This window comes from Vigna umbellata, chromosome 1 (assembly GCF_029865625.1).
Source record: "Vigna umbellata cultivar VRB3 chromosome 1, Vumbellata_1.0, whole genome shotgun sequence".
Lineage (NCBI taxonomy): Eukaryota > Viridiplantae > Streptophyta > Magnoliopsida > Fabales > Fabaceae > Vigna > Vigna umbellata.
In genome coordinates, this window is record NC_142165.1 from 60274525 (window position 1) to 60296829 (window position 22305).

General features: G+C 35.1%; 2 protein-coding genes and 2 pseudogenes across 2 annotated transcripts; 3 read left to right on the forward strand and 1 right to left on the reverse strand.

Annotated features, from left to right (window-relative positions):
- The first annotated feature begins 198 nt into the window (after nucleotides 1-198).
- LOC124838324 (thioredoxin O1, mitochondrial) lies at nucleotides 199-5792 on the forward strand. The gene is made up of 6 exons (XM_047313893.2): nucleotides 199-479; nucleotides 726-791; nucleotides 971-1021; nucleotides 1480-1559; nucleotides 2406-2450; nucleotides 5430-5792. The coding sequence occupies exons 1-6, from the start codon at nucleotides 281-283 to the stop codon at nucleotides 5526-5528; spliced, it is 540 nt and encodes a 179-aa protein (XP_047169849.1). The 5' UTR covers nucleotides 199-280; the 3' UTR covers nucleotides 5529-5792.
- A 177-nt stretch (nucleotides 5793-5969) lies between these two features.
- Nucleotides 5970-7575, forward strand: LOC148205946 (uncharacterized; annotated as a pseudogene).
- A 6711-nt stretch (nucleotides 7576-14286) lies between these two features.
- LOC124842758 (large ribosomal subunit protein eL27-like) lies at nucleotides 14287-14944 on the reverse strand. The gene has a single exon (XM_047319314.2). It carries the CDS (start codon nucleotides 14877-14879, stop codon nucleotides 14472-14474), a length of 408 nt encoding a protein of 135 aa, XP_047175270.1. The 5' UTR covers nucleotides 14880-14944; the 3' UTR covers nucleotides 14287-14471.
- Nucleotides 14945-15837: 893 nt separating this feature from the next.
- On the forward strand, nucleotides 15838-17048 carry LOC148205947 (uncharacterized; annotated as a pseudogene).
- Nucleotides 17049-22305: the final 5257 nt, after the last annotated feature.

Consider the following 22305-nt stretch of genomic DNA (forward strand, 5'->3'; position numbering starts at 1 on the left):
AGTTTCATGAGTTTTTTTTTTTTCAATTATTTATTATCTAAATAAAACTGGGTATGCTTATTAAAATTGTCAAAGTGGTTTGTTAAAGCACTTTATGTTGTTACTGCAGTACATTTTTTTTAATATTTATTACTTCTAATAAAATTTAACTAAATAATAAAAAATATATCGAAAATTATGTTAAACCTAAACCCAGAGTGTATATCGTTTATTGTGGGGGAAGTTGTGAAGTGAGAAAGAAAAGCACAGGAAGCGTGAAGGAAGAGAAGCAGAATCAGCGATGACGAGAAACTGGTTGTTTCGATCTTTGGCTCTTCGACATGCGATAAAGAATAGTGTTCGGCCGATCTTCTTCAACGCTCACCACCGCTTTCTCTCACTCCCATCCAAACCATCTCTCTTTGCCACCGCAATTGCCTCCTCTCAACTCTCTCTCCTCCCATCCTTCCACCACTCCCGCTCCCTCTCCTCCGCCGCAGGTCTCTCTCTCTCTCTGACACACACACACGTTCTGCATTGCTTGATTTTTATATGCAAACGAAAGGAATCGCGTTATTTTACTTGCTGCGCTGTGTGCATTGTTCACCTTTGCATTAACCTCTATATCTGAATTCGCTTCCTACTGATACTATTTCCACTAGATGAAAACGACTTTATATATTTAATTGTTTTAATTTTATTTTACTGCGTCGGAATAACTAAGTCTATTGGTGAATTATTTTCAGGTTCGTCTGATGTTGTTCTTGTTAATTCAGAGGAAGAGTTCAACAACATCCTTACCAAAGTCAAAGGTATGTCTATGTTTTGTTACTATTTTCTTATAGAAGTTTGTTATTCCATGAATTTGCAAATAGGTTTTTGTACAGGTCTGTAAATATACTTTATTCTTCTTCTGTTTTGTTATTCTTTTATATGTGGATGAATCTATAAAGAGCTGAATTTTTCTACCTGGTGAAATTCTGTTCAATAGATAACTCGTTGCACGCCGTCTTCTATTTCACTGCGGTTTGGTGTGGACCTTGTAAGTTGCGGTGACCCTTTCTTATGTTGACTTAGATATTTCCAATGAATTGTAATTGTTTTACTGTGCTGTTTATTCTTGGTGATGCATGTGTGTGACCATTGCAAAAGAACAATGAGGATGCGATCACATAATTTGAGAGTATTTGGTGTATCTATGATACCAAACGATAAATTATGCTCCCAGTGAATGTGAGATCGCCAACTCTTTCAGAAACGCTAAAGATAATATGTTTTGTGATGTACTCTAAACTTACAAACCAGTTTTTTGCTCTTGTTTGAGTTGAGTAATTCATCTTTTGGCGGATAGAAAAAATTATGTGGATGGTGCATGCCATAAATTATTGGTTTTCCACAAAGAGGTGGTGTATATGATTTTGTTGTTTGTATATGTTTTTCTTGATGTCTGTATTCAATAGAAAAATTCTCACTGTTTTCGTGGTGTATACTTCTGTTTAGGCAGGTTTATTTCTCCTATAGTTGGGGAGCTCAGTAAGAAGTATCCTCATGTGACAACATATAAGATTGACATCGATCAGGTATGGAGTATATTAATTGTGTGATCTGTGGTTTCGAATCATGAGCAAAACTACAATTTATTTAATAGATTTCAGAATGCCACTTTTTTTTTTTTTTTCTTATCTTAGATTGAATTTTCAATAAGATGTACCGCACAGTTGAAAATAGCTTAAAATTCATATTCTGCATGAGTCTAATTATATTTTTAGCGTTATAAATATGAATGTAGGACACATAAGTATGCATGTCTTGTAGTCACTGACTCGTTATCCATTTGTTGTTAATATATATAAAAAATATAAGTCACAAGTTAAGACATGCTTAATAGGATCTTGAAAAGTGATATGATAACATACAGACGTAAATGCTTACAAGGAATCACATGATCAGATTTACATGCTTTGTACTTTTCATTTTGTTGTTACTTTTACAAAGTAGTTTAGGTGTAACACAACTTTACAAAATCAACTTGTAAAGTGAGGATTGCCTTCATTTATATAGACTTGGTTTTTTCCCAATACACCTCATATCCAACATTAAGGGGCTTGGAACGTGGATAGCATGGTAAGTGACCCTTTTTGTGGATCTAGAGTAGACTATGATACCATCCTATAACATGGTTTAGGTTTAACTCAATCCTATAAAATTGGCTTGCAAGTTGAGGATTACTCTCATTTATATATTGTATTTTGGCACTATTTATAGTCAGTATGAGACTTGGGTTTGGGCATTTGGTGGTTTCTACCTTTTTCATTACTTTTTTGCGTGTTAAACTTAAAAGTATGTTTTGCATAATTTTAATAATTATGGCATCAAGAAGTTTCCATGTATCAAGGAGCTTAAACATTCACTTTCACTTTTCCCAGGAAGCAATTCAAGGCACATTGGGCAAATTGCAGATTACATCTGTGGTAATTTATTTGACATTGGTGTTAGAAATTTATTTTCAAATACTGCTTGTGGTGATAAAACCTTTTTCTTTTGCACACATGTATACAATAAAATCTGGTTGTAGATTGTGAATCATATCAGGCATTCATCAACAATTTGAAACTTCTCCCTCAGTTTATTCATCTGTTTTTATTAATGCATGCCTCTTTTTGTTCGTTTCTCTCTTTTTATTATTGCTTTGATAATTTTTAGTGTATTTGGTGGTAAACATCTTTGTCAGTGGATTATTATTTCATTAACGAAGTGGTGAAACCTTAATGGGACGAGTGAAATGAACTATCACCAATTTTCAAAATAGGATAACAAATTATTATTGAATTGATTGATCAAGATCACAGCATATCAATTTAAAGCAAGATTGAAGATACAAGATATAGGAGAAGTATAATATGCTGTATAACAAGTAAAGAAAAGAGAGAGGAGAGAGACTCAAGATTTGTGGTGGTTTATTCTATCACAAGAGCTACATCTAGTTACCTAATCACCCTGATTAGACCAATCTACTGTATTTTCAAGTTTCACAAGAACCTCTTAAGAAAACTAGAAAATACAATACACACACAACTAGATCTTGAACTATGCAAGATCTCTAGCGGCACTTATGAAACCCTATCACGAACAACACACTTGACAGCCCTAGTTAAGATGAATACACCATAGAAATTACAGAAAAGGAACAAGATCACTTGGACAAAGATATAACACAATAGAGAAGAAACCAGATTTATAATTCAGTTTAAGAAATTAACACACAAATCTTCCTGCACAACGTAAATAACACTCTAATTATGAAAAACATAATACAAGAAAACATCCAACAGCTTCCAAGGGAAGAAATTCCCTTCTACACAGGACAAGCCCTGTTTTGAAACAAAATGCACACCACCACCAGGAGGAACCGTTTCCTCCTTAAAAGATAACACTTACTAGATTAAATAACTTCTTCTAACCACCCATAAACTGTCCAACCACTGTTAACTGTTTTGTAACTTCTAATTTGAACCTTTTTCCTAACATACACCTTAAAAGTCTTATCAGAAGAAAAAATATAAAGGTTATTACAATGTGAACTTCTTAAACCAAGGATTTGAACCAAAGATTAAAGCAAGAAGGCTCCAAGAAGTGTTTTTAATCTCAGGTTAGAGTCTCTCTTTGTAGGCAACGTGTTTTGGTTTCAAAAATAATGGTTTTAATTGCATATCATATATGGTTTTGAAGTTAGAGAGATATAAAGATTATGGTAGTTGATAGTTTTAATCGATTAAAATAGAGCTTACTAAGCTCTCGAGGTTTTAATTGGTTAAAACAATATTTTAATATGTTAAAATCAGTTTTAACTGGGTTGAATTGATTAAAGCAGAACAGTAAAAGCAAAAGATATAAGTGATTTTAATCTATGTAAAGCTCGTTTTAATAGATTAAAACAGCCAAATTGACAGCTTTGGATTTTAAGTGATTATAATTGATTAAATCGTTATATGAAGCGATTCAAATGTTCTTTCTTTCTTTTCCAACAAATCTAAGAACATTTTAACGGATTAAAACACACTTTAATCTATTAAAATAAAACTAAAAACCACAAAGGGCACCAAAACACTTTCAAAGGCTTTCCAGCTTAACAAATGATTAAGTTAAAGGAAGCACTTATGAGATCAAATCCACAAATTACAACCTAAACCCAGATCAAACACAAGATCAACATCTTCAAAGCTAATGTGATCATCAACATAGCATATTGTGGTTAGAAGGATCAAATTTTCAAGCTTGTAATCACCAAATCTTTAAAATTCAAGCTTTATTATAAAAAATATATCATGCTTATTCTAGTTCAGCAGTGTAAGTGAGTTGTGTGCTTCCAAATCCGTTCAACCGAATTACATTTTTACAGTTTTAGTTGGGTTAGTTTTTTGTTAGTGCTTCCAATTAACATTGGGTTAGGGAGTTTTAAACCGAATGAATCCGACCTACCACAACTTTTTAATAAAAATACTAATTTTCTAATTAATCTACTGTGTAAAACCAGTTTTATGATTTATTATATGAATATTGTTGTACGAATACTAGGGATAAATATTTCATCTCGCATATGCTATAACAAATAAATATCAATGTCATTGTAGAATATTATCTATAATTTCTTGTCTTGGGACCCCATTCACTGAGTTGCAAAACATATCTATGAATATTATTTTATGATTGCTATTTTGACTTTCCAGTATTTTTAGAATTACTGGTTATGTATATCTTATAATTATCATCCTTAGATTTTAAGAATTAAGAAATATTAAAATTATTTATTGAGGTATTTTTCTTTAAGGGGTGAGAATGTTTTCTAATTACTTAATCTGATAGCCCATCTATACCCAAACCAATTATGGTTGGGATGGATTGAGTTAGGTTGAAAATTAGATTAAATTCAATGAAAACTTAGGCCACTTATATATATCTCTTTTCTAAGACCTAGCTGTAATTTGTATACATGCTCAGTTAGGTAAGCTATGCTATCATTGTCAATTGACTTAAATATACCTTATCAATTTAAATTTCCACTGATTTATCTGTCATTGAACAAGTGTGCTACAGTAGCGTTGTTTTTAATATCAATATATAATTGTGAAGTCACTGAAGATTGTGGCAATTTCAGACTGTAAATCTCTGCGTGGCTTTTGTTAACATGAAATTCTTTACTTGTACTCTAAGATTTAGCTCTTCCCTTGCTTAAGAACTTTTTGTGGTGCATTAATTCTTCTCTGACTAAGGCGATTCTTCAGAATTTTACATGTACATAAATTAACACGCCATTTCTCATTTTTTTAATATTCAGTGGAGACAGTAGAAAATGCTTTATCTCTGTCCTTGCAAACTTATCTTAAACGCTTCACTGTAATATCCCTCCTCCTAAAGGTTATAACTTATAGCAATGTTTTTACCTTCTGCAGCCTACACTTCATTTCTTTCAGAATGGAAAAATGGCCGATGTTCTTGTAGGTGCTGATGTTGCACGATTGACCAATATCACAGAGAAACTCTTCAAGTAATCCTTCGGAGTTTTACTTTATGTTATGCTTTGTGAATATGAGCATGCACTGGGAGGCTGTTATCTCCCTCTGTCCACTAGGATTTTTAAGTAACATTGGCTTTTCAAGTTGTAATGCTCTGTTCTGAATGTGATTATTGATCTGTTGTATAATGTTACATGTATTTTTTTTCCTTTTGTAGTTATGCATTTAGGTGTGGAGAGATAACACATTCGAACCTACTCTTTTACATACATATATGCATGAAAAAAACATTCTTGTTTATGTATTTTCTCCCACTTGATGACTCGTTTCCTGGTATGAGAAATAGAGAAGATTGGGAGAGAATATCCCCTTGTGTTAAATACACACATAGGGTTATCTATTTATAATAGAAGTGTTAGATATATTATATCTTTTAGTTAGTTAGTTATTATTTCTCATTTGTATTTTGGGCTTAGCCCATATTTCTTCTATTATAAATAGATAACCCTATGTGTGTATTTAACACAAGGGGATATTCTCTCCCAATCTTCTCTATTTCTCATATGGTATCAGAGCACAGGAATAGTTCCAGTCAACTCCACGGTCTCCGGCACCCATCGCTGCCGCTGCCGCTGCCGTCGCCGCCGCCGCCGCCGTCGCCGGAGTTCCAGAATCGACCGGCGACCACACAATCGGAATCGTCTAGGCCGGGCGACCACCGTCGTACGAAGATCGCGGCGAACGGACCTCCCACGCGCCTCCACGCGCCGCCGCAAGAGTCGCCGCTGCCGGCGCGTCGCCGGAGCTTTCTGCCGCCGATCAGCACCGCCGTGATCGCCTCCTCGCCCTCTTTCTGGATCTGTGGTCGTTGCGTCAATCGGAGCACTTTGAATTTTTAGGGGTTCTCTTTCTCTATGGCGTCTTCCTCGTCTACAAACACCTCTATTGGTGGCTCATCTTCTGATCCTTCAATATATATCAATTATGTGAATGTACACTTGTCCATTGACAAGTTAGATGGCACAAATTATGCAACATGGGCGTCCGACATCAAACTTTGGTTGAAGAGTCAAGGGTACTTAGATCATCTTACTCAAAATGTGACTACTGCTCCCATAGATGACACTTCCCGCTGGATGAAAATTGATGCTCAGTTATGCATTGTTATAAAGTCCACCATTCACTCCTCACTGAAACAAATGTTTCGATCCTATGAAACATGTTCAGAAGTATGGGCACAAGCGAAGTTGTTATACACAAATGACACTCAGCGTCTTTATGGTGTTTGTCAGGACCTATTAACTGTTATTGGTCCGCGCAATCCTGGTCCTATGGCAGAATATTTGGGTAAAATTCATGCCCTTCTTCATGACTTTAATGATATATTACCTCCTGCTTCCACTCCTGCTGAAGAATTGGAACAACGATCAAAGTTCTTCATGTTGTTGGCATTATACGGACTCTCTGATGATGTTTCTCATGTCCGTGATCAGATTTTGGGTTCTCCTGTCATACCCAACTTTACTTCTACTTGTTCTGCTCTTTTGCGTATACCGAGCAAACCCGTCACTGAGACATCCCCTCATACTGATGATTCCTCTGTTATGGCTGCTCAACGTGATGATCGAAGTCGGTCTCGCAAGCCAAGTAAAGGACGTCCAAAATGTGACCATTGTGGCAAGTTAGGCCACAAAATTGATAGATGTTATGCTCTCCATGGACGTCCTCCTCGACCTGTAGCAATGGCAAATTCTGATCCACCTCTCCGATCACCGTCTGCAGACCATCCTTCTTCATCTAATATCGTAGACAAACCTGCAATCTTCAACGAATTTCTCAAATGGTATGAGGATCATCAGCACTCTGGTTCCACTACATCTGCATCTGTTGCACGTACAGGTACACCTTTTGTTGGTCTAACTCACTCCCTCGGACCTTGGGTCCTTGACTCAGGCGCCACCGATCATATCACTGGTAACAAGTCCTTGTTTTCTTCCTTGTCATGTCCGAATAATTTACCTTCAGTAACAATGGCTGATGGGTCTAGAGTCTCATCTCATGGTATTGGTACTGTTAATATTTTTCCATCCATATCCATTGATCATGTACTTTATGTCCCTGGGTCTCCCTTCAACTTATTGTCCATTAGTCGTTTAACTCGTACTCTTAATTGTGTTATTTCATTTACTAAAGATTCTGTTTGGTTGCAGGACCGGAGTTCGAAATACATGATTGGCACATGATGTGAGTCTCATGGCCTTTATCATCTCAGCCCTTCTCCACATGTTGGCGTTGTCATGGAGTCACCATCCCTTCTTCATGCTCAGTTCGGTCATCCTAGTCTTGCCAAACTACAACAACTTGTCCTGAGGTTGTCCACATTATCAAGTTTGGCGTGTGAGTCTTGTCAGTTAGGGAAGCATACTCGTAGTTCCTTTCCTCGTAGTGTCTCACAACGGGCGTCGTCTCCTTTTTCATTGGTTCATTCTGACATTTGGGGACCTAGTCGTGTTAAGTCCATTTTAGGTTTTCAGTATTTTGTTACCTTTATTGATGACTATTCCAGATGTACTTGGTTGTTTTTAATGAAGAATCGTTCTGAGTTGTTTTCTATTTTTCAATCTTTTTTCAATGAAATAAAAACACAGTTTGGGGTTTCTATTCGAAATTTACGTAGTGATAATGGCCGTGAATACCTTTCTCAACCGTTTAAACAGTTTATGGCTTCTCATGGCATTCTTCACCAAACCTCATGTGCTTATACCCCTCAACAAAATGGGGTGGCTGAGCGCAAGAATAGACACCTTATTGAAACAACTCGTACACTTCTTATTCATGGTCAAGTACCCTCACGTTTTTGGGGTGATGCAGTTCTCACAGCATGTTATCTTATCAACCGCATGCCATCTTCCGTCCTAGATAACAAAATCCCTCATTCTATCTTATTTCCTCAAGATCCTCTGCATCCATTACCTCTTCGAGTTTTTGGGTCTACATGTTTTGTTCATGATTTTAGTCCTGGTCTTGATAAGTTATCTCCTAGGTCTCACAAATGTGTCTTCTTAGGATTTCCACGGTCACAAAAGGGCTATAAGTGTTTTTCCCCTTCCCTCAATCGTCATTTTATCTCTGCTGATGTCACTTTTAATGAGTCTTCTTTTTACTTTTCACATCTATCTTCTAGTTCTGTACCTCTCCCTGTTACTGTTGATATTCCTCTTATATGTGATCCTCCTGGTGATGCTCCACCCATTTTGTCTTCTCCTTCTTTAGACTCTCATTCACCACAGGATCATCCTTCACCTCCACCCCTTCAGGTTTATAGTCGCCGTAATCGTCTCCCTCATGACTCACTTCCAGTGCCGCCTCATGTGTCTCCTCCGGCTCCAGCAACTGAGTCTGACTTGCCTATTGCCCTCCGTAAAGGTATACGCTCTACCCGTAACCCTTCCCCCCATTATACTGTTCTTAATTACCACAGATTATCTCCATCTTTTTATACTTGTCTCTCATCCATTTCTTCTGTGTCAATTCCCAAATCTGTGAGTGATGCCTTAACTCATCCTGGTTGGCGTCAAGCTATGCTGGATGAATTAAGTGCTTTACAGGAAAATGGAACTTGGGAGCTGGTCCAATTACCATCTGGAAAGTCTGTTGTTGGTTGCAGGTGGGTGTATGCTATCAAGGTTGGTCCTGATGGCACGATTGATCGTCTGAAAGCTCGACTGGTTGCCAAAGGCTACACACAGATTTTTGGTTTGGATTATGGTGATACTTTTTCTCCAGTGGCAAAAATGACCTCTGTTCGCCTCTTCATTGCCATGGCCGCTCTTCGACAATGGCCTCTTTACCAACTTGATGTCAAAAATGCTTTCCTCAACGGTGATTTGCATGAAGAAATTTATATGGAGCAACCGCCTGGCTTTGTTGCTCAGGGGGAGTCATCTGGATTGGTATGTCGTCTTCGCAAATCCTTATATGGCCTAAAACAGTCTCCTCGGGCCTGGTTTGGTAAATTCAGTGGTGTTGTTCAACAATTTGGTATGTCTCGCAGTGAAGCGGATCATTCAGTGTTCTATCGCCACTCGAGTGCTGGATGTATCTACTTAATAGTGTATGTCGATGATATGGTTCTCACAGGAAGCGACTATCTTGGCATCTCTCAGATGAAACAACACCTTTGTCATCATTTTCAAACCAAAGATCTTGGCAAACTCAGGTATTTTTTGGGTATTGAAGTAGCACAATCCAATGATGGTATTGTCATATCTCAGAGGAAGTATGCGTTAGACATCTTGGAGGAAACAGGGTTAATGAATTGTAAATCTGTTGAGACACCTATGGACCCTAACATCAAACTCCTACCAAATCAGTGGGAGCCTTTCTCAGATCCTGAACGGTACAGAAGACTAGTTGGTAAATTAAACTATCTTACTGTTACGCGTCCTGACATTTCCTTCGCAGTTAGTGTGGTGAGTCAATTTCTAAACTCCCCATGTGAAGACCATTGGGATGCAGTTGTTCGCATACTGAAGTATATTAAAAGATCACCTGGAAAAGGTTTGCTATATGGCCCTAACAACGATACAAAAATTGTTTGTTATTCAGATGCTGATTGGGCTGGTTCCCCTTCTGATAGGAGGTCTACTTCTGGATATTGTGTCTCTATTGGTAGCAACCTGATATCTTGGAAAAGTAAGAAGCAAAGTGTTGTGGCAAGGTCCAGTGCAGAAGCAGAATATAGAGCTATGGCATCAACTACTTGCGAGCTTGTGTGGCTTAAACAATTGCTTAGTGAATTGAAATTTGGAGATGTCACTCACATGATACTTATATGTGATAATCAAGCTGCTCTCCATATTAGCTCTAACCCTGTCTTCCATGAGAGAACCAAACACATTGAAGTTGATTGTCATTTCATTCGAGAAAAAATCATATCCGGAGATATCAAGACTGAATTTGTTAACTCAAGCAACCAGTTGGCAGACATATTCACTAAGTCCTTACGAGGACCTAAAATTGATTATCTTTGTAACAAGCTTGGAACATATGATTTATATGCTCCAGCTTGAGGGGGAGTGTTAGATATATTATATCTTTTAGTTAGTTAGTTATTATTTCTCATTTGTATTTTGGGCTTAGCCCATATTTCTTCTTATGAGAAATAGAGAAGATTGGGAGAGAATATCCCCTTGTGTTAAATACACACATAGGGTTATCTATTTATAATAGAAGAAATATGGGCTAAGCCCAAAATACAAATGAGAAATAATAACTAACTTGATAATGTGGACAACCTCGGGACAAGTTGTTGTAGTTTGGCAAGACTAGGATGACCGAACTGAGCATGAAGAAGGGATGGTGACTCCATGACAACGCCAACATGTGGAGAAGGGCGGAGATGATAAAGGCCATGAGACTCACATCATGTGCCAATCATGTGTTTCGAACTCCGGTCCTGCAACCAAACAGAATCTTTAGTAAATGAAATAACACAATTAAGAGTACGAGTTAAACGACTAATGGACAATAAGTTGAAGGGAGACCCAGGGACATAAAGTACATGATCAATGGATATGGATGGAAAAATATTAACAGTACCAATACCATGAGATGAGACTCTAGACCCATCAACCATTGTTACTGAAGGTAAATTATTCGGACATGACAAGGAAGAAAACAAGGACTTGTTACCAGTGATATGATCGGTGGCGCCTGAGTCAAAGACCCAAAGTCCGAGGGAGTGAGTTAGACCAACAAAAGGTGTACCTGTACGTGCAACAGATGCAGATGTAGTGGAACCAGAGTGCTGATGATCCTCATACCATTTGAGAAATTCGTTGAAGATTGCAGGTTTGTCTACGATATTAGATGAAGTAGGATGGTCTGCAGACGGTGATCGGGGAGGTGGATCAGAATTTGCCATTGCTACAGGTCGAGGAGGACGTCCATGGAGAGCATAACATCTATCAATTTTGTGGCCTAACTTGCCACAATGGTCACATTTTGGACGTCCTTTACTTGGCTTGCGAGACCGACTTCGATCATCACGTTGAGCAGCCATAACAGAGGAATCATCAGTATGAGGGGATGTCTCAGTGACGGGTTTGCTCGGTATACGCAAAAGAGCAGAACAAGTAGAAGTAAAGTTGGGTATGACAGGAGAACCCAAAATCTGATCACGGACATGAGAAACATCATCAGAGAGTCCGTATAATGCCAACAACATGAAGAACTTTGATCGTTGTTCCAATTCTTCAGCAGGAGTGGAAGCAGGAGGTAATATATCATTAAAGTCATGAAGAAGGGCATGAATTTTACCCAAATATTCTGCCATAGGACCAGGATTGCGCGAACCAATAACAATTAATAGGTCCTGACAAACACCATAAAGACGCTGAGTGTCATTTGTGTATAACAACTTCGCTTGTGCCCATACTTCTGAACATGTTTCATAGGATCGAAACATTTGTTTCAGTGAGGAGTGAATGGTGGACTTTATAACAATGCATAACTGAGCATCAATTTTCATCCAGCGGGAAGTGTCATCTATGGGAGCAGTAGTCACATTTTGAGTAAGATGATCTAAGTACCCTTGACTCTTCAACCAAAGTTTGATGTCGGACGGCCATGTTGCATAATTTGTGCCATCTAACTTGTCAATGGACAAGTGTACATTCACATAATTGGTATATATTGAAGGATCAGAAGATGAGCCACCAATAGAGGTGTTTGTAGACGAGGAAGACGCCATAGAGAAGGAGAAACCCTAAAAATTCAAAGTGCTCCCTCCGATTGACGCAACGACCACAGATCCAGAAAGAGGGCGAGGAGGCAATCACGGCGGTGCTGATCGGCGGCAGAAAGCTCCAGCGACGCGCCGGCACGCGCGGCGGCAGCAGCGACTCTTGCGGCGGCGCGTGGAGGCGCGTGGGAGGTCCGTTCGCCGCGATCTTCGTACGATGGTGGTCGCCCGGCCGAGACGATTCCGATGGTGTGGTCGCCGGTCGATTCTGGAACTCCGGCGACGGCGGCGGCGACGGCAGCGGCAGTGATGGGTGCCGGAGACCGTGGAGTTGACTGGAACTATTCCTGTGCTCTAGATACCATATGAGAAATAGAGAAGATTGGGAGAGAATATCCCCTTGTGTTAAATACACACATAAGGTTATCTATTTATAATAGAAGAAATATGGGCTAAACCCAAAATACAAATGAGAAATAATAACTAACTAACTAAAAGATATAATATATATCTAACACCTGGGATATTCCCCTACCACCCTAAAGAGAAACATTCTGGTTGAATAAATTGAGATGTTTCTGTTTCGTCACAGGAAGAACTGACTTTGATTGAGGTGAGAATGTTGCTTAATGGACGATGAAGTACAGAATGATTAATTGTAGCTGCTTAGAAGACCAAGTCACCCCCTCCTTATTGTCTGGTTGGCATAGTATTGGAAGTGGAACCTACCTTCATCATTTGATTGTATTTTTAAAATTTCCATCTCAGAAAAGAGAGAATATTGAGAAGTTGGAGATTCTTAAAATTTGTCATTCTATATTATACTTAATTGTTGTATCGTAAGAGTCGTAGTTTGAATGTTGTTTCATGGTTTCTGAGCTCCCTTTTTCAGAAGTGATAATTTTAGATCATGCTTTGTTCTTTCCGAGCAACGTAGTAGGCCTTTTGTGAAGTACAATGAGTTTCACCTCAGGCTGCTTTAGATTGTCAAAGTCATCAAGCCTAAATGTCTTGTCTCTTCCAAATATTCTAACGTTCTAACTATTCCGTCCAAGGCCTATTTGTGTTGAAAGCTTACGTACACTTTACTATCCAAGTTTCTTTATGCTTGCACACCTCAAGGGTTCATTCAATTAAACAAAAACTTCAAATTGTATGGAAGATTTTTATATGAACAATGATACTTATATAGATAATTTCTCAACTGCATAATGGGTATATGAAATTGATATTAGCGAGATAAATAAACAGAGTAAAAGAATGATTCCAATGGAGAATAAATAAACAGAGTAAAAGAATAAACAGAGATAACTATATTAGCGAGATAAATAAACAGAGTAAAAGAATAAACAGAGATAACTTCGTTTTAGTCTAAAAATAACTTGACATTTACACTGGATAAAAGTAAGAATTTAATTGATATATATATATATATACTTGAATTATATAAATTAGTTATATAAACTTTAATAACAAAATGATTATACTAACCTTTTTTTTATAACTTTATGAGATTAAAAGGTATTTTTCTCTTTTAACATGATAGAACTGGGGGTTGCACTTGATCATTTTATCTTTGAGTGTCAGAAAGGCAGTTGATCAGTTGGAGACATTAACCAAAAGCGTCACCAAGTTCACAAATATCATTCTAATTGGGGATTGGATTCTGTACTTTCCAAGACACGTACATAGAATGGAACATTAACCATGCTTTGTTCTGAGTTGGCAATTTGGCCAAAGAGTGGGGAACTTGTGACCACGATGCCCCAATAGGGCCAAACTACACGATTCATCTTTATTCCCGAATTCTACATCAATAATGCCCACAGAAACGTAAAACTTCCACCATTGATAAATCGGCTTTCATATTCGAACATAATAAATCCAATATGTAATTTCACTTTATCCTACAATCACGCCTATAACACGGTCGTTAATTCCGTGAAAAAATGTGCTGAATCATGTAAACTACAACCATAAGACCACAATCACAACCACAACGCAGCACTTATAAAACAAAAACATAAAATTTCCAATTAAACGGAGACGTCTATCAAAATTCTTTACTATAAAAAAAACCAAAATGTTGATCAGAAATTGATTAAAAAAACCCAAAATATTAATATAAAAAGGTGCAACGGATGTAAAAGAAGATAACAAAACTATCTCATAAGATCTTCGATTACATTGGAAAAAGTAAGATCAGGAAAGGCTTAAGAAAAATGTGGAGGTGATCAGAATCTGAGTTTGGTAAAGAACCACCTGTTCTTGCCGGTCTTGAACCTTTCCTCGAAGCGCTTCTTGGTCTCCTTGAGAGCGGTGACCTTTTTGTCTTTGGAGGAGAGGACGTCGGGGTTGACGGCGTCCTTGAGATCTACGTCGAGCGTGTAGCGCGTGGGCATTAGATGCTGATAGTTCACCAGCTTCACAAAGGCCTTCACCCTTGATTTCTTCGCCGTCTTCTTGGCGGAGTCCTTCTTGATGACCTTGCTAGGGTACTTCTTGATTCCGGCAACCAGACAGTGGCCATAGGGGCGCTCCCTGGTTCCGTCGTCGAAGGACCTAACGATCACAGCCTTCCGCCCCGCATAACGGCCCTGCAGGACGATCACTGCCTTGTTTGGCCTCAGGAACTTCACCATCTTCCTCTGCTTTAGGGTTCCTCTTTCGTCTCTGCCGCGATTCCTCTGCACAAGTGCACTTCCAAACCCTAAGTTCAATTTTTATATCCAAATGCCAAAACCCTTTTCCGTCTTCTGGGTTTAGGCCTGTTATAGTTGGGCCAATTTGCGTACTTCCCGGATAATGGGCCTTTTATCTAAAGATGTTTCTTACTGGGTTTAGTTCAGATTTTATTTTTATTAAAAGGTTAGTGAAACTAAATAATATAACGCAAATATTATTTATTATTTAATTTAAGAGATATGATTTGGAGGCGGAGTTAAAACTCGTTTATGTTTCAATATATAATTTTGTTTTCAAATTTTAAAAATAAGTTAATATAATTTTTTTAATTAAATTTTTTAATATGTTATATTCGTTTTAAGATGATATTTATGTTATTTACATTGTCTAGACATGTTATAAATATTGGTCTGATTGAACACGTTTAAAAAAATATATATGTTTTAAAAGATTATTTTCATTCGTTTTAAAATTTTTGGACTGAAACATCTTCCAATTTTAGAACATAGGACTAAAAATATATTTAATTTTTAATTTAATATTAAATTCAAATCAAAACAATTTTAATTTAATTTTCATAGGTAGATTTATATGTGTATTTTTATAATGATTTAATAGCCTATTTTGTTTCCATTTTTGCTGAATAATGTCAATTTCATCCCTCGTTTTAAAAATATTTGAAATTGGTCATCATTTATTAAATTTTGCATCAATGTCGTCCTTCCGTTAAATACGTATAAACGTCGTTAACTTTTTTCTTATCTCCTCTCTTTTTCTATGCAAAACAAACTTTTGTCAGTGTTCTGCAGTGAAAATAATTACTTTGTCAGTTTTGAATTTACTTTTCAAGGCAGCCTCTTTGTCTATGTTTTACCAACAACCAACACACTTCGCAGCCTCATGGTTGTCCCTCCCTCTTCAGTTTCCACTACATTCTTCATCACCTCTTCCCTTTTAACCGTTCTCACGGATCCCTCGTTCTTCGTTTCCCCTTTCTTTACTGCGTTTAATTTAACCGTTTCTCCTTTCTTTACTGCGTTTAATTTTACGACTCACCCGCATAGACCAATTTTATTAATTGATCACTGTAGCAGAGGTTTCATCGCCTAGGGTTTTGTACACTGAGTTAATTTTTTTTCCCAATTATTTTTTCAATTATCATTCAATTTTTGGTAAACTAAATTTATTCATGGCGTCGAGTTTTGACCGGTGGGAAAAGGATCTTTTTTTAATGCCGTCGAAGAAGTTCAAGAGTCCGCAAACATGATGGAATCTACTTATAGGATATGGTGTTACACGCAACAAAAGATGTGTCTAGCATGTGGAACTCTGATGAAGTGTGTAGAGATCTACATATTGCAATTGGCACTACCAAATGGCAGTTAGAGGTATTTGAGCGGGCAGTGATGTCAAGTTATGGCAAAATTTCAAGTGATGAAGCGAGAAGTAGACACCAACAATTTATCACTGTCATTGAGGATTAGACAATGAAAGTTGAGCATTCGATAAGTGAATCGGTAAGCAAGGCATCCCTACCTTTGTTCCGTTTAGACGAAGGAGAACAAGATGAGCTTGCTTTGTTTCTCTCGGGAAAACCAGAAAGTAACAGCAGGGACATTGAAGATTCACCAATGACTAATTGTTCGAAGGATTTTCATGTTTCATATGGATGGGGTGAACCAAAGGGGGAGATATCACGTGGGCATCGCAGGGAGATATCATGTTTCATATTTATTTTCATGTTTCATTTTGGAAAGTTTCAGTTCATGATCAAGTGGTTCTTCTGGTCTAATGCATAATAAGGCTCCCAGTTTATCAGGATTTCTTAGTTCAATGTAATTGGTCTTTAAGTTGAAGTGGTCTTTCCTGAATCATCATTACCATTTACGCAGTTGGAGAAAAGAAGAACAAATAAAAAGAAACCAACTCCAAACCAGATGAAAGAAAAGAAATGAAAAAGGGTGAGGCATGAGGGGGCGTTTAGTGAGAGAGAAGAGTGAGGAAGAGAGAGGAATTAGAGCTTATAATTCAGTAGCATCTAATTCTCTGTAATATTTTTCCAAATTACTTTTCTTTTTCTGGTGTTTATGCTATTTTTTATTCTTCCATTTCTTGTTTCTTGTTTCTTTAACAATACACTTTCAAAACCAGTTTAGGGGTGACTTTTAGCACAACTCAATTCTAGTTTTAAAATTGAATTTATAATATTTTTAAATGAATAAAATATATTCTGCAACAAAATATATTTATGTTTGAAAATTATATTTTTAGCATGAGGAGTTGTCATTTCAGAGCTTTTTTAAATTTTTACAACATTCAATACTTTATTATTATATATTAACTAGCGTTATCATATGAACTATTTATAAAAGCTCTGTTAAAATAATATTTTACTTTAAATATTAATGACTTAAATTTAGTAAATAATTACAATTGTTAAAGACTGGACAATGTAATTATCATGTCCTTTCCACGGAAAGATAGACTTGTCAAAAGAAGAAAAAAGTTTGCTGCGTTGTAGAGGAACAGAAGAAAGAGAAAAAGACGACGTTGACGCAAAATTTAATAAGTGAGGATCAATTTTAAACACTTTTAAAACGAGGGATGAAATTAACATTATTCAACAAAACTAGGGATAAAATAGGCTATTAAGCCTTTTATAATCATACCATATGTCATTCTTGTTTTCAATAAGTTTTTTTTTCTATAATCCGAAACTATTCATAATTGTTATTTTTTTATTTTTTACTTTGATTTGTTATTAATCATATTTATTATTTTTTATATCTGTTGTATGAAAAAAAATACTTTTGCTTTGAGAGTGAAAAGTGTAATAATTTTCATAATACGAAAGCATATAATAACTTTTAAAAGTTCAAAACGAAAATCTCAACTTATATCTTAAAATAAAAACACTGAATTTAAATTTTTTTTTAATAAAGAATAAATAATCAAATCCGAAATAAAAGAAAGAAAAGAAAATTATTGACCAGATTATATTAAAATATAAACCTTTATTCAAATTTTTAAAAATTAAAATAAAAATAATTATTAATTAATTTTTTATATAATTTCTAAATATTTTTATCATCTAATAAAATATTATAATTAAATATTTAATATTATAAATTATAAAAATAAAAATAAAAATAAAATGTATTTTGTTTTTATCCGGATCTTATATATAAATTTATATTTAAAAACGAAATAAGTGGTTGTGGTGTATGCTAAAAAATTATATTACAAATAATCAAAAAATTAATTAGTGAAAATATAAAAATAGGTGGTGATAGTACTTCATGATCTTTGAAAGAAAGTGTCCCTAGTTAAAAAATGATATAAAAAATATTAGATATTTTATTTATTTAGTCGAAATGTGCATAAACAAAATATAATATCAACATGATACTAGATTAGGATCTAACCTAATAAATAAAAAAATGTTGTTAGCAAACAAATTCTAATTAGTGGTGATGAGAATTCACTTCTGGCCGATACTAACCATCACTATAACTTGTGCAGTGAAATAATTAGCCATGTTTCTATTTATTTATTTTGAATTGCTCACTTACTAACTAATTACATTAATGAAAGGAGAAATGGAACTTTTATTTTATATAGGATTCTTCGCATGATTTCTGAGGGAAGGAACCTCTAGTTTTTCAACACAATAACGAATATGTGAAAAGAAAGATGAAAAACACTTATTCACAATTCCACGTGTCTATGAGAATTATTTGACTTTGCTTTTCAAAAATTGTGTAACAACCAAAAGAATTCAGCAGTTTAGACTTCAGAAATTAGTGAAATTCGCCACATCATAACGTAAAATAATAAAAAAAAACATAAACATATAAGTAACAAACAATTATTAATGTGATAAATTTTCAGGACTAAAAAAAACATGGAAATTCTTCTTCGCTGCATGAATCTTGACCCTAATTAAGGATTGAGAAACCCACATCTCCTACGAACTCTAGTAACTCAAAAGATAGGAAAGATTAGGAGAAATGAGATCTCTCAAATTATATGAGTCGCAAGTGTGATCTTACTTTGGTCTGTTCAGAGGTCAATTTAGCTTCAGTACCTAGAAACACTTGGAGTAAGATCACTCAAATTGCATGAGTCGTTTTGGTTTGTTCAGAGGTCAATTTAGCTTCAGTACCTAGAAATACTTGGTGGTTAGATTCTGGTTCCACTACTAATATTAGGGTTTTAATAAAGGGTTATCTAAGCTACCAGAACCTAATTGATTTTGAAAGATGGATATGTGTTAGAGATGAAAAACCAGTAGAGGTGAAAGCTATATGGTATTTTAGATATTATTATACCCCAATTTTTATTTTGATTTGAAAGACAATTTTGTTGTGTCCTTATTTAGATGAAATTTGGTTTTAGTTTCTTATTTGAACAAATTGGATTATTTGTGTTTGTTTGGAAACAATGGTTCTTTTGTCTATCAATTCAAATGTTATTGGAAATACGAAATCACGTGGTACTAAGCATAAAATTGACAATACTAACTTAGGAGCATTTTGGCACAAACATCTGGGTTACATATATAAAAGTAGAGTTGAACGACTTGTGTTAGATGGGATCTTGGATTTGATTGACTTCACAAACTTTGATGTTTGTGTTGAATGCATTAAAGATAAACATGTCAAAACAAAGAAATTAGGTGCATATAGAGTTTCTAACGTCTGAAAATTAAAACATACGAACATTTGTGGGTCATACCTTCATGTAATGGTCAACAATATTTTATATCATTCATAAATGATTACTCTATATATGCATACATATATCTTATACATGAAAAATCTCAATCTTTAGACGTATTCAAATCATTTAAGGTTGAAATTGAGAATCAACTCAACAAAATAATTAAGAGTCTCAAGTTTGATCATGGTGGTGAATACTATGGTAAATATCATAGTTTAGGTGAAAAACATCCAGGACATTTTGCCAAATATATAAAGAAATGTGAATTGTGCCACAGTACATCATGTTGGGGTCACCCAACATGAATGGTGTGGCCGAAATGAAAAACCGAACTCTTAAGGATATGGTAAGGAGTATGAATTGTCATTTTACCTTACCAAAGTCACTCTGGAAAAGTCACTAAAGATTGCAAATTACATTTTATATAGAGTGTCAACTAAGGCAACTGCCAAAGCACCTTACGAGGTTTGGATTAGGCGAAAGTCTAGTCTAAAACATTTTTATGTGTGGAGGTGTTTAATTGAAACAAGACCTTATAAACTAAATGAAAAGAAATTGGACTCCTAAACTATGAGCAACTATTTTATTTGTTATTCTAAAAGATCTAGGAACTATAAATTTTAGAGACTTTGTCTTCGAGGAAGAATTTGTAATAATTCTAGATCCAAATTCATACAAGATCCTTTACAAGATATTATTATCAAATCTCCCACTCAAGATAATTTAGTCATTTATGAAGAATAAATTCAAGATCCTTAAAAACCTATGCTTCATGAGCCAGTACCTTTGCGAAGATCCATGAGAGAAAATAGAAATGTTATGCTAGATGATTACGTGGTATTTTTCCAAGAAAATGAGGAAAATAATGGTATTATGGAAGATGAACCATTCAACTTCCATGAAGCTGTGCAATGATTCCAACTAAAAAAATAGATTGAGACAATGAATGAAAAGTATAAGTCCATACAAGACATCAAGGTTTGGGAACTTGTCCCATTACTAGAAGGTACGATTTCTTGGCTCAATGCCAAGAAAATCCTTAATGCTTCATCCACTATGATAACATAATTTGAAACATGCTATGAAGCATCAAATAAAGGAATATGACTGGGAAATTTTATCATATGGTTGTAAATTATGGAAGGAATTGATATACCACTTAAGGTATGTTGTGATAACAAATCAATTGTAGTGTATTCTAACAACAATTAGAGCTCGACCATGTCGATGTACATTGACATCAAGTTCCCAGTTATTAAGGAAATGGTACAAAGTGGATAGATTTCCATATAACACTTAGGGACAAACTTCATGATAGCAAATCCTCTAACTAAGCGACTTCCATGCAAGATATTTCATGAGTATGTTGCTCATATGAGTATTTTACAATTTGAGGAATCTTGGGTTTAGTGAAAGTTAGTCACTTTTATGTGTTTTGTGTTTGATTATATGTATGCATTGACTTTTGGACATATTTGGTTATATACATGTATGTTTTATTTTCACTTTGTGAATTAAGTTTATGAATGATCTCATCAAGATAAAGTAGGACTAGTTGAAAATAAACGTGTACATGTCACCTTTATGTATTTTTCATACTACACATTTCATGATGAATCTCTGTCATTTGATTCTATCTGCATTTGTGATCATTGAGAGGTTTAGTTGTGATTAATGCAATGAAAACTATTTTAGTTCTATGTGTGGATGTAATCAACAAACAAGATTTAGAATATGCTCAAGACATTTAATGACAAATTTTGAGTTCATAAAGTCAAACATATTTATAAGGATAGTAAGATATATATTTATAATCCGTGAGAGATGCTTAGCAATTTTGAGTTATATATATATATATATATATATATATATATATATATATATATATAGTTTGCAATAATAAATAATATAGTTTGCAATAAAAATGGTCGAGTGTTTTCTCTATATAATTTCGACGAGTCCAATTAACTATTTCTTAACGCCTTTAATTTTATGGCCTAAAATAAATACTTAGTTGTAAGGGTTAAAATTATATATGAGTTTGTTCATTTATTGATTAAATGTATATTGAAATACACATTAAACGAGTGTGCACATGCATTAAGTGAATGACTATGTTCATACACTATTTAAGTGAGTATAGCAATAAACACTAGACAAATATGTCTATACAGTCTAGCAGTATATATTAGAATGATCTATTAATATACATTAGACAAGTTTGTCCACCCACTGATTAGACGAATCTTGCAATACACATTACAAAAGTAGGAACATACATTAATTAGACGAGTTTAACAATACATGTTATATGGATGTGTCCTTATACTGATTAAACAAGTATAACAATACATATTAAACTAGTCTATCGATGTATGAATTAGATGCGTCTAGCAATACACATAAAAAGAGTCTCTCCATACACTGATTAGAAGACTATAACATTAATTTAACAATACACATTAGACGAAATTGTCCATATAGTAAATAGATGAGTATAACAAAAAATATTAGACAAGTTAGTCCATACGTTCATTAGATGAGTATAACAAAAATTATTAGACAAGTCTATAATAAATGGATTAGATAAGTAAAACAAAAAACATTAGACGAGTCTATTGATGTATTGATTAGACGATTCATACAATACACATTAGATGA

Bases quoted from the DNA above. Each gene is read 5' to 3' on its own strand.
- LOC124838324 (XM_047313893.2), top strand. From the start codon at position 281: ATGACGAGAAACTGGTTGTTTCGATCTTTGGCTCTTCGACATGCGATA. The intron at 792-970 runs GTATGTCTATGT...TCTGTTCAATAG, and splicing joins CATCCTTACCAAAGTCAAAG to ATAACTCGTTGCACGCCGTC. The intron at 2,451-5,429 runs GTAATTTATTTG...TACCTTCTGCAG, and splicing joins AATTGCAGATTACATCTGTG to CCTACACTTCATTTCTTTCA.
- LOC124842758 (XM_047319314.2), bottom strand. From the start codon at position 14,879: ATGGTGAAGTTCCTGAGGCCAAACAAGGCAGTGATCGTCCTGCAGGGC.